The sequence below is a fragment of the Bombus huntii genome, unplaced genomic scaffold (assembly GCF_024542735.1).
Source record: "Bombus huntii isolate Logan2020A unplaced genomic scaffold, iyBomHunt1.1 ctg00000075.1, whole genome shotgun sequence".
NCBI lineage: Eukaryota > Metazoa > Arthropoda > Insecta > Hymenoptera > Apidae > Bombus > Bombus huntii.
In genome coordinates, this window is record NW_026099333.1 from 372,261 (window position 1) to 385,139 (window position 12,879).

The following is a 12,879-nucleotide window of genomic DNA, read 5'->3' on the forward strand; positions in this document are numbered from 1 at the left end:
AAGTAGAAGCTTGGGGTCAAGTTTAATTCACTGAAACCGAGCTGCTTGTATTATCACAAAACAAAATTGCCAGTACGTCATTTCCGTACTCTCGTCCTCGCGAAAATGGTTTCGCTTGTTAAGGAAAAACGAAGAGACAGGGAAGAGAGGAAAAAGCAGACGGAGAGCGCTTTTAAAAAGCTGGCGAACCGTGTGTTACCACAACGAGACACGCGATGCTATTTGTCGCTTTAAATTGTACCGCAACTCGTTTTTGAGATCTTTGCCAGGGGCGCGTTAAAACATGCTGAAAATATATTTCTGGCTTTTCTGGGGTTTAACTGAAATATGACAAATAACGTTGTAAAACATATGTACTTATGACTTACAGAGTAATTGAGTGTACAAAATATATAGTATACAAAATAGCCAGCGATTTAGGGCTTTAAAAGATCAAAAGGAAAGAAAAGAAAAGAAAAGAAGAAAGATAATATGTTGTGGCAGTCTAAGTCGATCTAAGAAAATAGATAAAGGGAGGGAGGAGCAAAGCTAGTTAATCTGGAAAGAATCCAAGCGTCAATTTCAAGCATTTACAGAGAATCAAGCGGGCTGGTTAAAGTCGTGAGTTGAGCAATTATCCCGCGTTAGGTTCAATCAGGTTAGTCCCACGCGAAATTGATCCAACCATGCGAAAACGAGTGTATTCTGATTTCTGTCGCAGATACTTCTGGCTAGTGCAGTACCTACACGGTGGTTGTTGAAATAGCCGCTTCTCATCTATTTTCCGCAGCACGGACATCATCCTTTGATCCCTTACGACTAACGAAGTTTTCGAAGATGTACGGCAGTTTGAGATTCTACTTGAAAATGATCATGATTGCGGTCTGTGTGCCGTCTGCTCTTCTTTTTGTCCTTCCGTTAAAGACTGGTAAGTTGATACTGATTAATTATGCGATCGAAAGCCTATATAATGGCTACAAAAATGCCGCTAATATAATATTCCTTCTTTCTTGTATCTGTCTGCCTCTCAGGTCGTTTTACTAATTACAATAAGTAATTTCGACTTCTTTGCGCTCCCTTTTAACGCATTCGAGACCGAAAGAAATTCATATCAGTCAGTAGGCAAGAGTATAATATACATATTTTATATATAACTTATGTAGTAATGTATATATCATGTTAATTTCATATTTTTTTCAATATAGAATTATATATATATATATATATATATTACATTACTACATAAGTTATATATAAAATATGTATATTATACCCTTGCCTACTGACTGATATGAATTTCTTTCGGTCTCGAATGCGTTAAAAGAGAGCGCAAAGAAGTCGAAATTACTTATTGTAATTAGTAAAACGACCTGAGAGGCAGACAGATACAAGAAAGAAGGAATATTATATTAGCGGCATTTTTGTAGCCATTATATAGGGTTTCGATCACATAATTAATCAGTATCAACTTACCAGTCTTTAACGGAAGGACAAAAAGAAGAGCAGACGGCACACAGACCGCATTCATGATCATTTTCAAGTAGAATCTCAAACTGCCGTACATCTTCGAAAACTTCGTTAGTTGTAAGGGATCAAAGGATGATGTCCGTGCTGCGGAAAATAGATGAGAAGCGGCTATTTCAACAACCACCGTGTAGGTACTGCACTAGCCAGAAGTATCTGCGACAGAAATCAGAATACACTCGTTTTCGCATGGTTGGATCAATTTCGCGTGGGACTAACCTGATTGAACCTAACGCGGGATAATTGCTCAACTCACGACTTTAACCAGTCCGCTTGATTCTCTGTAAATGCTTGAAATTGACGCTTGGATTCTTTCCAGATTAACTAGCTTTGCTCCTCCCTCCCTTTATCTATTTTCTTAGATCGACTTAGACTGCCACAACATATTATCTTTCTTCTTTTCTTTTCTTTTCTTTCCTTTTGATCTTTTAAAGCCCTAAATCGCTGGCTATTTTGTATACTATATATTTTGTACACTCAATTACTCTGTAAGTCATAAGTACATATGTTTTACAACGTTATTTGTCATATTTCAGTTAAACCCCAGAAAAGCCAGAAATATATTTTCAGCATGTTTTAACGCGCCCCTGGCAAAGATCTCAAAAACGAGTTGCGGCACAATTTAAAGCGACAAATAGCATCGCGTGTCTCGTTGTGGTAACACACGGTTCGCCAGTTTTTTTTTTTTTTTTTTTTTTTTTTTTATCGGTGACTGCCATATTCTCTTGAGTTTCCAAATCGTAAAGAATCTTTCCCCAGGGATTGGTCAACTGTGTATGTCCCCATGCGACGTAACTTGCTTAAGGAACACGAGCCGGTGATATGCAGGCAACGTATAATTGATTATCATTCGCTCTGAAACGCTGAAGTAATGACCAGTGCAGTGGTCCAGTGGTCATATTGAATGCCGCTGGATATATCAGCATTTGGCAACCTAACCCAGAGAAGCAGGAAATATGAAGCCACCGAATACCAATTAACTTCGTAGTTGCACGGTTCACATTCCATCATTTCTGAATATGCGAGGACAGTCCTCTTATTGTGCTTTTAATTCTTTTATTTGTTTCATTTTCAGCAAATATACTGGTTTTTTAAATTAAGCTTCTTTTTATACAGAGTTACAGATTATATTAATTTTATATAGAATATATTTAAGAAAGATATTTAATTTTTTGCTAGTTAAGTATTGATCGATTAAGTTACTGTACCTTTGTTCCGATAAATGCGTGCCATTTCCTCGAATCTAATATCATAGCAAATGCCAATACCTATTTTGCAGCCCTTCACATCGAACGTCGTTAGGGAGTTACCAGGACTGAGTGAATCACTCTCTCGAAAAGTAATCTTATTAGGAATGTCGATGTCGAATAGATGTACCTAATAACATAAAAATGTAGTCGCTAATTCTATTGCTGCAACTTTTGTAATTTAATATCAAAGTTACCAACTCCTAAACTTTAATTATTTTTTATTTAATAACTGACAGCGTTTTTATCACTTTCTTTTATTAAAAAATCTTATCATTTAATAATGTTTAAAAAGGAGAAAAAATAAGTATAATAATATTTTAAGTATTTGAAAAATTTATACAACACAAACACATTACAACAAAAATGGGCGTTTCCCGTATCATAACGTATTTTATAAACCGTAAATTATAGAATTGGTTATAGTATACGTATGTACATATGTATATTCCTAAATTATTCCTAGATAGAGTCACTTTCTTCGCCCCAATATTTTCAAATTCAAAGCCATAAAGGAATATATTACTTACCTTTCGGTGTTTTGCTATCAAAGTTCCATCGGGACCCCAAATAGTACAGGTATTGTACAATTTATCGCCCTCTATTTCAGGCATCGTACCACCAACTACATAGATGTTGTTTTCTTTAGCTGCGTTCGATGAAGCAACGCTCGTTTCACCATCAGGAATACTCTCGGCGTATTTTGGAAAGTACTCTGCGTTGCAATATTTCAATTAATGAAATGTCTTTTGTTCCAACCATAAATTAAATTGAAATGTTTGTCAGTTTTTTATTTTTTAAATTATTAAAATAACTAAGTTTTATATTTCGACTTAATTAAATATGCAATTACTTAGCTAATAGTATATATAATAAATTGTTTCTACAGGTTCAAAATGAAAAATGAATATTTAGAAATATTTAATTACGACAATGTTATTTGTGTTAGCATCAGTGGCTTGTTACTCAACGACTTTGCTAGTACTTTTTGAAACATAAAGTTAGTTTTCAATTAACACTTATACTAGAGGCGGAATTATAAATGCAAAATAATTGATAATACTAATTTATAAGTACCTAATTATTAGTATCTTCAAAAATATATTTATACAAAAATCACGATAATCATGAAAATGGGGAAATCCTATATTCTCGAATCAATTCACAATTTATTTTGTATATTAATTAGATTCCGCGCTCATCAGTACGTACTCACTGGCGAGATCGAGAAAATGTATCGGCAATTCCTCGTACGACCAGAGGATCGGAAATATCAAAGGATATTATGGCGCAGCGCGAGTGGAGAAACAGAAACATATGAGCTTAACACCGTAATACTCTTATCATAGAAATAGAAGCAGTCCTCAATTCCCGCCCGCTAACTCCTATCTCCACCGATCCAAATGATCTCCTAGCCCTCACTCCCGGACATTTCCTCATTGGCGATTCATTAATGTGCTTACATGATCGAGATTTCAGAGACATTCCATCGAACCGACTCTCCAAATGGCAGCATATCCAACAGCTTAAACAACATTTTTGGAACCGCTGGCATAAGGAGTATTTGAACGAGCTAACCAACCGCAATAAATGGAGCAAGGGTGGACACAGCATCCAAAAGGGCACAATCGTCATCCTCAGAGAGGACAACGTTCCCTCCATGCATTGGCCTCTGGGCCGAGTTCATCCAGGCGCCGATGGTGTTGTCACGTAAAATAACAAAATAAAAAAGGAATTTGAGGTAAAAAATAAAAAAAAGAAAACTTTATTTTTTTCTAACATCAATACACTTTACAATCTACTTCCGAACTCTGGGCGTGACTTTTTAAGACTGACTTATGATTTTACTTTCGATCGGATCCGATTACTTTCTTTTGTCATCCCTCAACATCCCCACCGTCCATGCATTTGCTAGGCGTCCGCGACCGTTGCCACGTGCTCTTTCTTCTAGAACCTTCGGTGGAAGGACCGTTGGGATGTTGATGGTTCATTAGGCACTTCAGCGATATACATTGTCGCCGAGTGCTTTATCTCTATCGTCAGTCCGTCGGATTTGAAGTATGCCGGTCGTGACAGTGTCATCCGGACAGCTACAGTTCAGACGGCAAAAAGCATTTTGGATCGGGGCGTCAAAAGGCTTGTCCCACTGCCAATTCAACCCGATCTCGAGAAACCCGAACAACTAGCCACCGAGACGAAATAAGATGGGAACTTCAACCACACCTCGCTAGTTTGATCGGTACCCTCTCAACGGGGGGAGAATGTTACGCCATGCGGCTTACCATAGGTCATATTCTTAACTATCGATCGCGGCACTATAATGTCGCAGACGGACCGTCGCGTCTGCCCGGCAAACAAACATTGTAGTGGCAAGCGCATGGTTCATTAAGCAGGGCGACTTCCAGAAACGTCGACTCGTGGTCGTTATTTTACCTCGCGTAAAAGAATGTGGCGTGATCCGAACGTAGTGGGGGTCGCCTTCCAGAAAAAACGAAAAAAATCGAAAGGCGTTCAGAACTTTTCGAGAAGTCGAACCGTCAACACAGGTGGTATGTCGCGCATTACTTATCAACCAAAACGCAGTTACATTTTTTTTGTTCCATTTATATCTTTCTAGTTAATAAATTGTTCAAACAAACATGAATTTATTTGTGTTAATTCTGTGGAATTTCATTGAACTACCCTTATTATCATAATCGAAATAAGGGGATCGATCAGTTCGTGGCGTCGATTATTTAATCGTAACGGGAAATTACAACTCTCGTTGACGTGCTATCTCGCGATCGCGTCTCTCCGCGAACGGTCGAAACAAAATGATTCACTAAAAACTGTCCTGAATTCCTAAGAACTTATTTACCGCAAAACTGACAAAGTGTTTATTTAAAAAATGAGGTTGAAGGTAGTCCTTTTCTTTCATTTCATTCATTTTCATTTTCTTTCTTAAGTATGGCTAACACAATATCTAATCAATTAAAATTTTATATTTTCACGTGAAAAGTTTCTTTAGATAATTATTATCAACATGATGACTAACTCTTACGGATTAATACGTGTCTGTAGGGCAATCCGGTGGACTCGATCGGCTTTTTACTTCGAAAGTTGAGTAATCGGTGTCGCTTTCTTACGCATCTTTGAACTGTATAAATGTTTTAAAATTGTTTGATCCAGAATGTACCACACCGGACAATCAAGAAGGCAGGTGCCTTGACTACAGAAAATGTAAACCTCTGCAAGAAATATGGCAGATACAGTACCGTACAGCCACCGATTTTTATAGACGATCAGTGTGCAGATACCAGGGCAATGTTACGATCGTTTGCTGTCCGAACGATCCAAACAAAGAGAAGAGAGAAATTTTAATAAAAACTGTGTATAAGTATAAGGCTTTGCGACCACCATACTGTGGTTTTAGCAACGTCTCTCATACCAGGGTAGTCGATGGTAAACCAGCTGAACTTGGTACGTTTTATGTCTTTCTTTCCGATTAATAATAAGCCATTTACTGCAAAGAATGAACTTTAAAGGCATTAAACAGCACATCAATGTACATTTCAATTAGACTAAATAATAATGCTATGATTTTATCGGTAGTAACTTTACTTATTAACTTGAATTATTTCTTTCTTTTACTTCATGTTAGGAAGAGTATCTTTTTGCTTGAAATAAAAAATTAATATAGGAGTAATAATATGGATAGAGATCAAAAACTGTTAGGGCAGAAATTACACGTTTGAACTTTATAGTTCAGTATAGTTCAAATAGAAATTATATAGAATTATTTAATAATTTGTATTCCACTGGAATAAAAATTTAATTTCTGTCTTTATCAAATCTCTATTTCAGAGTATTTGTACGTATGTACTTATCGTCTGCTGTATGATCGAATATCGAATAGGTAATAATCGTTGTTACTCGTTATGTGAGAAAAAATTATGTATATTCACAACTATGACTATTGCATTTTAGGCGCTTGGCCATGGATCGCTGCATTAGGTTTTTGTAATCCCCGAAACCCAGACAAACCACTATGGAAGTGCGGAGGTTCCCTGATATCGGCTAGGCATGTTTTGACCGCAGCACATTGTGCACATATGGATGGAATAGAAAACATACACAATCATAATATTGCCATTCTTAGATTGGTGGAGGAGGTGCCATTTTCGAGTAAGTCCTCAAATATATATATATATATATATGCTATTGAGTATTACTGAAGTATCATATCCTGAAATTTCTTACTGTACACATATATTGTGTCATAAAGCGTGTATAATTCTTTCTCATACTTTTGGTCATTCGTTTCCTGCATTTTCATTTATTTTTTTATTTTTCAGGGTACGTATATCCCATTTGTACGAAAGAGCCCCTACGAAAGAGCAACTTCGTCGGCTATAACCCCCTTGTTGCTGGATGGGGAGCATTAAGATATAGTAAGTGATATCAATTTTATAATAAAATTAAACAGTTCCAGTCTTAAATATCTTTCTTATTTTCTTCGTAGGACGACCACGACGTAATGCATTAATGGAAGTACAAATACCAGTGATTAAGAACGCCGAATGCAAAATAGCTTATTCCAAATTTCCTAATGCACCTGATATCACTGATGGTATAATATGCGCCGAACATGCTCAGGGTGGAGAGGATTCTTGTACGGTAATTAAGTTACAGAGTTACTACAAACTATACGGTATCTGAAGACACGTCGATTCGAATTAACATCAAATCGACGTCTTAAACATTAAAAATAATAGATAAACACAATTTAATAGTTTTGCCCACTTCTCACACCTCGTTATGGTATTTAATCTAATTTCCTTCTAATCTTAGTTTTGCTCAAAATACATATAACATGTACGTTATAAATTGGAGTATTTCAATACACAAATCAATAGAAGATTATTACTGTATATAAGTATAATTTCAATACAATTCGATCGATATATTTCAGTATCTTTGATTAAAAATTTAACGATCCTTTCAGGCTGACCGCGGCGGACCACTGCTGATACAACATGAATTAACCTCGTATTTAATAGGTATTGTGTCTTATGCTTATAAGTGCGGCACAGCTGGGTATCCCAGCGTTTACACTAGGGTCACATCGTACCTTGACTTCATTCTCCAAGCGATGCAATAATATGATATTACTGTTCCATAAATATCATTGTGTAAAAAACGTAAAGTTGGATTTTCTTATTGTGGAGATAAGAAACAGCTCAAATTTACATTGTTTTGTACGTTACAAATTATAGGCTTAAAATGTACGAAATGTAACTTTGAAACGACACTAATTTTTTACGCACGATAAACCTCCACGACTTAGGTATGTAAAGATGATAAACGTATATTAATTCTATAAATTTGGTAATAATAAACCAACTTTCTGAGAAGTTCTGTAAATTTCGTTTCTGTTGTATCAAGAGAATAATGGAATATTCCACTTAGATCGTATACTTCTTGTACGTACGTACAAAATTTTCCGGCTAATCTAAAACACTTCATAAGATAGAGAGCTTCTGGAAATTCGGACACAGAGAGTGCATAAAATACAAGATAAGTCTCGTGTCTTTCAAAATTATTTTTTATTCGCTAAAAACGTCCTGTGTACTCATGCAATCACATGCAACCTCGAAACTTCACTTATTTTTTATCACTTTCCAATTCAATACACAGTTTCAGCATTTTTGACTATATGTAAGAGAAATTTCCATTCAGCCAAAGGTGTACTTACAGATTATAGATTCCTATACGACTCTCAGTAAAAATTTATCCGCACTCCAGATAGTTAAAACTTCTGTCGACCGTATTGATCCATCTGCACTCTTCGTATGACGTCAATATCTGTTCAGTGCTGCTGCGCAGGTTTCTTTGTGTTACGTCAATTCGTTTGTGACCGTTGCGCGAGTAATGGCGCTTTGCAATGGTGATTTGCAGGAAAACAGTGCAGGATGCTGTGATTCGTTTCTTGTGGTCGGAGGTTATGTTTGATGCCTATATTTATCAAAGATTTAATGCACATTATGGAGAAAGTGTTTTGTCACGAAGTGTGTTTGAATGGGCACAAAAGTTCAAAGAAGATCGCACAAGTGTTATGAAAAAACAGCTGGACGCCCGTCCACATCCACGATGACAACATTGAACGTGCTCATGAACTTATGCTCTATGGAATAGACAAGTGACACTGGATAATGTGGCAAATCATTTGCAAATCAGCCACGGCTCTGCTTATGCAATAGTGCACGACAGATTTGGATTTTAAAAAGTTTGTGCGAGATGGATGCCGAAAAAGCTGATGAAAAGGTGAAGACGACGATGCATTCGTGGTTCGCAGCTCAGCCCAAAACATTTTTTAATGAGAAAATACAAAGGTCCTTCGGCAAATGGACAAAGTGTATACAGAAATCGAGTGATTATGTCAAAAAATGATGTGTCTTTTTTGACAATTGCTTAAAATAAATTCTACACCGACAGAGCGGGTAACTTTTTACTCACCCTCGTAAGACACTTAAATTTCCAATCTATTATGATGAATAAAAGAGCTTATACTATTAAATCTAATTGTATTTTGTTGCATGAGAGTACACGTGTATGTGATGTACATTACCTTTATATCCCCTTGAACGCTTCAATATTGCGCATATATACTATATTTTGTACAGCTTCTATAAAATTTCGTATGTTTGTTTAGGCTGTTAATCTAGAGGCTGGAGTACAAAGAAGTGGCACAATGATGTGGGCTGATGACATTTATAATTATCAAGGAATCACCCCTACATTCGCTCAGGTATATATCGTTGACTATAATGTATTTAACATATATGATTGTTAGAATATTAATAATTAATTTTTAATTCTATCAGAATTTTAATGAAACTGTCCCTTGGGAAGGAAGAACTGATACCTTGATATCACGGTTTGTACATCCTATATATACGACAAATTTTAGAACATTATATAACGAAGAACCAGATCGTCGTGGCCATGTGATGTGAATAAAAGGACTTGAATTTGATGATATTTTTATAATGTTAGATAACATAACTAAGTATCTTCACAGTAAGATAGGATGACATGGTTTACATGATCTTAATGTTGTTCACTTGAGTGATGATATTATAAGGAAAAGTGTAATATCACAGGTAGGATGATTCATAATTTAGAACTACTAACTCATGTATGTATTAAAAATTAAAGAAATATATTAAATTTTATAGGATATTTATGTTTAGCAACCAGTAATTCAGAGATTGGTATTCATGGTTACTATAACGAGGCTGTAGAAACGCACCCTTTCTTCTTTGCAAATGGTCCTGTATTTATGTCTAAGCCGAAACTGGAACCTCTGAATAATTTAGATTTATTCTTGTTATTTTCTAAAATACTTATCTACAGTATACCATAAGGAATGATACCGTATCGCACCTAATCAAGTGCCTTAAGAAACATCAACAGGATATCACAGTAATCCCTTATCGACAGATATGTAAGTAAAAGTTATCTGTCATTGTTATACACAATTATGTGTTAGTGTTATACACAGTTATTTATCATTTTCTATTAATTCAGTTGTAGCCACTACAATATCTATGACACTGGTAGTAATTATAAGAACAATAATGATGTTCTATAAGAGGAAATGATGATTAGGAACAAAAACTTACAGGTAAGTCAAAGTATATGTTATTTGCCATTTGAAAAGAAAGTTACTAACTTGGAATTTTTTGATAAATAATAATTGTGCAAAATATATTGGATTTCAAATTTGTCAAAAATTGATATTTAAGAAGCATTGTAATAATATAACATTAATATTTTGATTTTTCAGAAGATATCATGCGGTGGATGGATAATATGCAAAAAATATTAAGCAGTATATGAATTTTCATATTGCGTAGAGATAACAAAATGAATTTTAAAAAATGTCGACACGGTAATAAGAAATAGCATCATGACAAAGAATATATAAAGACAGTTTCATTTTTTATAAATAAAAATTTGTTGTTCCAGATTTTGAAATACAGTGAAACGTTTAATTAGTATCTTAATATCTTTAAATAATTATTATTTTAGAATCAATTGTAATTGTATCATACGTACTTTTGAATTCGTGCAAGAACATATGTAATTTTGAAGTAGTTATTATTAGGAAACTGTTAGACGCGAACAGTATGCGAAAAGTTAGTATGCAGTGTAATAATTATCAATCAAAACACAAGAATTAAATTCTTGAGGAAAAAATTTCCGGAATTTCTTATTTACATGATTATAGAGAAATCCATAATAAAAAGGAGCTGCTTTCTAATACTTCGCTTCCTTGTAATGCCTACGTTAACAATAACGAGGTTCGACTTTTTGTTTTTAGAGGGATACTGGAAAATTTGAAAGTACAGTACCATTGGGAAGAAAATCACGATATTGAAAACGATATTTGCAAGTAAATTTCCAAAAAATCTGTTTTCAAATTTTCGCTTTCTATTTCACATTAAAAGAAAGGGAGGGCTGCCTTCTTTTTCTGCAAGACAAAACAAACATTCTGAATCTCGTATCAATGAATGATGTCAATAAGTTATTTTTCTTTTCAGATTGAACAATATTCCAGATTTATTCATAATTTCATACTACGCGAAGAATAGACTTTCATAGGTATATAAAGGAAATATTAAGTATAGGAAAACTCTTTTTCGTTGTAGGTGACATATGCTTCACGGTTGAACACATGTATTTTTGAACACATATAAATGAAAAAGTACTCTTATGGAGAAAAAGAATTGATACCTTCGATTGACATTAGATAATGTATATAAACTTATGAACAATCACTATCAGTTTGTATTTTAGGTGCACACGCAGATTTGTTGGAGTTCTTATAAAATGTACTTCCTGTACGAACGTTTTATTCTTCCAAATTTTACGATACTATGTCTCATATAATAACTATATGGATTAAACGTAATATAAATGATCCGAAAATAGACTCGAACGACATTAATTGTCTTTCTATTTATACCAATATCGAAAATACAAGTAAAGCTGGAGCAATAGTATGCAAGAATGGACTATTTATTATTTTAAACCAAATCATAGCATATTCAGAATGCACAGTATTATCATGAAACGACGAGTTTTATGTTAATTCCGACCGATTACAATACCTTTCTTTCGTTTACAAGGAACGACGAGACTGGCAGTTGCGTGATTTCCAATGCAAAAGCCGCGATATCTGCACGATAACCTAACCTCAACCGATTTTGTTGTACTATTCTTACGTGGACTTCGTTTGTACCACTTTCGTAACAAAAATAGAATACGTAGAACACAGCATTCCATTATGCGATATTGTCGATTCCTAACATCCGAAAAATCAGAGATAATTTTTTCCCTACAGTTGTACATTTGTGTGAAAAATTACGAACGTAAAGTTGTTTGGTGCATGCACAGTCCTCCCCTCCGCTGCATTTGCGTGGACATGCTAGAAAGATTCACTTTTCCACGGTGAAACTGTATGTATTATAATTTCATTTTTACAAAGGTCGAACATCCTACTATGCATAAATTTAATATTAATATAAGCAGGTTTCGTGTTAAGTATTACATCTGACGTATAAGCACACGTGTGTACGAGCCTTGGTTTTAAATGTCTTATAGTAGACACCGAAAAGATTATTCAGTTGGATATCTGACTCAACATCAATATTTTACTAGGAGATAACATGTTAAGAACACGTTGGTGGATGGCATGGGAGATGATGAATGAAGACATACTTCTGTGAGATACATAAAATAGTAGTCAGAACGTATTTTGGCGCTTGGGGACAGCAACAGCTTTTTTTTTGTTTTTATTTATTTGTTGAAATTACAATCAATTCTCGCGTTGAGAATTTTCAGTAATTTTTCTGGCGTGGCGCAGTGACATGGCTGTTTATTTACAATAAGTTAATACTTATTATAGATAGGTATAATTTATAAGTATTATAAGTAAGTGCATATGCTTAATTTGGATAATTAAATGAATCTAACGTTTAGGTCTAGCGAGTAGTGCCTCTTCAGCCTGCGAATCTGGTCCGTCGTATCGAGTAGTCCAGTGATTAGGGGGTTTCGGTGTTTCTTGACTCTTTTGCTATATCTG

General features: G+C 34.9%; 2 protein-coding genes and 1 long non-coding RNA gene across 4 annotated transcripts; 1 reads left to right on the plus strand and 2 right to left on the minus strand.

Moving 5' to 3' along the window:
* Positions 1–2,077: 2,077 nt before the first annotated feature.
* Positions 2,078–3,459, minus strand: LOC126876456 (omega-amidase NIT2-A-like). Its single transcript, XM_050639313.1, has 3 exons — positions 3,281–3,459; positions 2,712–2,880; positions 2,078–2,437 (listed from the first exon to the last, which is right to left on the minus strand). Exons 1-3 carry the CDS (start codon positions 3,362–3,364, stop codon positions 2,304–2,306), a joined length of 387 nt encoding a protein of 128 aa, XP_050495270.1. The 5' UTR covers positions 3,365–3,459; the 3' UTR covers positions 2,078–2,303.
* Positions 3,460–4,849: 1,390 nt separating this feature from the next.
* LOC126876449 (venom serine protease Bi-VSP-like) lies at positions 4,850–11,805 on the plus strand. 2 transcript variants are annotated; one of them, XM_050639304.1, is made up of 10 exons: positions 4,850–5,299; positions 6,717–6,914; positions 7,085–7,180; positions 7,252–7,406; positions 7,735–7,789; positions 9,455–9,537; positions 9,614–9,892; positions 9,968–10,236; positions 10,320–10,416; positions 10,579–11,805. In XM_050639304.1, the coding sequence occupies exons 1-7, from the start codon at positions 5,197–5,199 to the stop codon at positions 9,743–9,745; spliced, it is 822 nt and encodes a 273-aa protein (XP_050495261.1). In that variant the 5' UTR covers positions 4,850–5,196; the 3' UTR covers positions 9,746–9,892; positions 9,968–10,236; positions 10,320–10,416; positions 10,579–11,805. The 2 variants fall into 2 exon arrangements, with proteins under 2 accessions (XP_050495261.1, XP_050495262.1); XM_050639305.1 differs by lacking the exon at positions 4,850–5,299 and adding an exon at positions 6,503–6,645.
* On the minus strand, positions 5,235–6,402 carry LOC126876468 (uncharacterized). The gene is made up of 2 exons (XR_007694215.1): positions 6,268–6,402; positions 5,235–5,783 (listed from the first exon to the last, which is right to left on the minus strand). It is a non-coding gene; the product is annotated as an uncharacterized LOC126876468 (long non-coding RNA).
* Positions 11,806–12,879: the final 1,074 nt, after the last annotated feature.

What these genes read in the sequence shown, in the direction of transcription:
- LOC126876449 (XM_050639304.1), top strand. Translation starts at nt 5,197, where the DNA reads ATGTGGCGTGATCCGAACGTAGTGGGGGTCGCCTTCCAGAAAAAACGA. An exon ending in TCGAACCGTCAACACAGGTG is followed by an intron (nt 5,300 to 6,716) that starts GTATGTCGCGCA and finishes ATTGCATTTTAG; the next exon opens with GCGCTTGGCCATGGATCGCT. An exon ending in ATGGGGAGCATTAAGATATA is followed by an intron (nt 7,181 to 7,251) that starts GTAAGTGATATC and finishes TTTTCTTCGTAG; the next exon opens with GACGACCACGACGTAATGCA.
- LOC126876456 (XM_050639313.1), bottom strand. Translation starts at nt 3,364, where the DNA reads ATGCCTGAAATAGAGGGCGATAAATTGTACAATACCTGTACTATTTGG. An exon ending in TGATAGCAAAACACCGAAAG is followed by an intron (nt 2,881 to 3,280) that starts GTAAGTAATATA and finishes TTATGTTATTAG; the next exon opens with GTACATCTATTCGACATCGA. An exon ending in ACGCATTTATCGGAACAAAG is followed by an intron (nt 2,438 to 2,711) that starts GTACAGTAACTT and finishes TCTCTGGGTTAG; the next exon opens with GTTGCCAAATGCTGATATAT.